Raw genomic sequence first — 902 nt, 5'->3', positions numbered from 1 at the left:
CGGCACTGATCTTGTAATGTTCTTGACAGCCACAGGCAGATTCCTTCGCTGGCTGCAAGTAATGCTAAGCACAACCCAGGCACCTACCTCCGCCCCTCGTGTGAGNCCAGCAGCTCCACTACTGCTCTGGTTTCACAGCAACCAGATTTCAGTGTGTGACAGCACAGCAGGAAGAGCCAAAGGCTGGCTAAGTGCTCTCTGTGAGCTTCCACTGCAGGGTCCCCGCTCCTCACTGCCACTCACCTTATCCCCTCGTCAGTAAATGGTGTTGGTCCGCAGATGCAAAGGAAGGCCCTAGAGTTTTCTAAACTTCTTTGTAAAAATTCAGAGAGAAGAGCTCGTGACACGTGTCCCTGTTTGCCATTCCATTCTGGAGAAGGTGCCGAGAGAACAAATTCAACATCAAATCTAGGACAAGAAAAGAGTTTTCAAAGTCTGTCATTTCAAACCTACTATTGTCCCATTTCAAGGTCAGTAAGACTCCTTTCCCAAAGGACAGCTTATGAAGACTGGATAGGTTCATGTGTGTGTAAAAAATTCACANGCACATGAATGCAAATTCACCAAGGATTGGTTTTGCTGTGGGTAAGGGCAATGCGAGGATTAGCTTGCTATGAATAGAGAAGTGATTTGATTGTTTTATGGTTTTTGTTTTGTTTTCTTGACCTCATTCGCAAGAGGACTCCATGGGATCTCAGTGGCTGTTTGATANACTGGCATTAATAACCACCTTTGAGTCTCAGGAAAGTGCAATTTCCAGAGGCAGGTATTTTAATCCCTGCTTAAATCTACACCACAAATTTCTGACCATGGGAAAATAGCTAAGAAGCCTGTGTGACTTCTTATCCCTGTAGTTCCATATCAGGGAAATCTATAGTCTCCGTGTCCAGAGCCTGGTAGTA

General features: G+C 45.4%; 1 protein-coding gene across 1 annotated transcript in view; it reads right to left on the bottom strand.

Moving 5' to 3' along the window:
- Positions 1 to 239: 239 nt before the first annotated feature.
- LOC110302392 (cytochrome b5 reductase 4) overlaps positions 240 to 902 on the bottom strand; it is a 33,751-nt gene continuing 33,088 nt past the window's right edge. Inside the window, exon 12 of the mRNA XM_029481967.1 lies at positions 240 to 408. Coding sequence (XP_029337827.1) covers positions 240 to 408 — 169 coding nt within the window. The remainder of the gene's footprint in view (positions 409 to 902) is intronic.

This window comes from Mus caroli, chromosome 9, assembly GCF_900094665.2.
Source record: "Mus caroli chromosome 9, CAROLI_EIJ_v1.1, whole genome shotgun sequence".
NCBI lineage: Eukaryota > Metazoa > Chordata > Mammalia > Rodentia > Muridae > Mus > Mus caroli.
The sequence above is the reverse complement of the archived record's forward strand: the minus strand, read 5'-3'. Positions and strand labels throughout refer to the sequence as shown.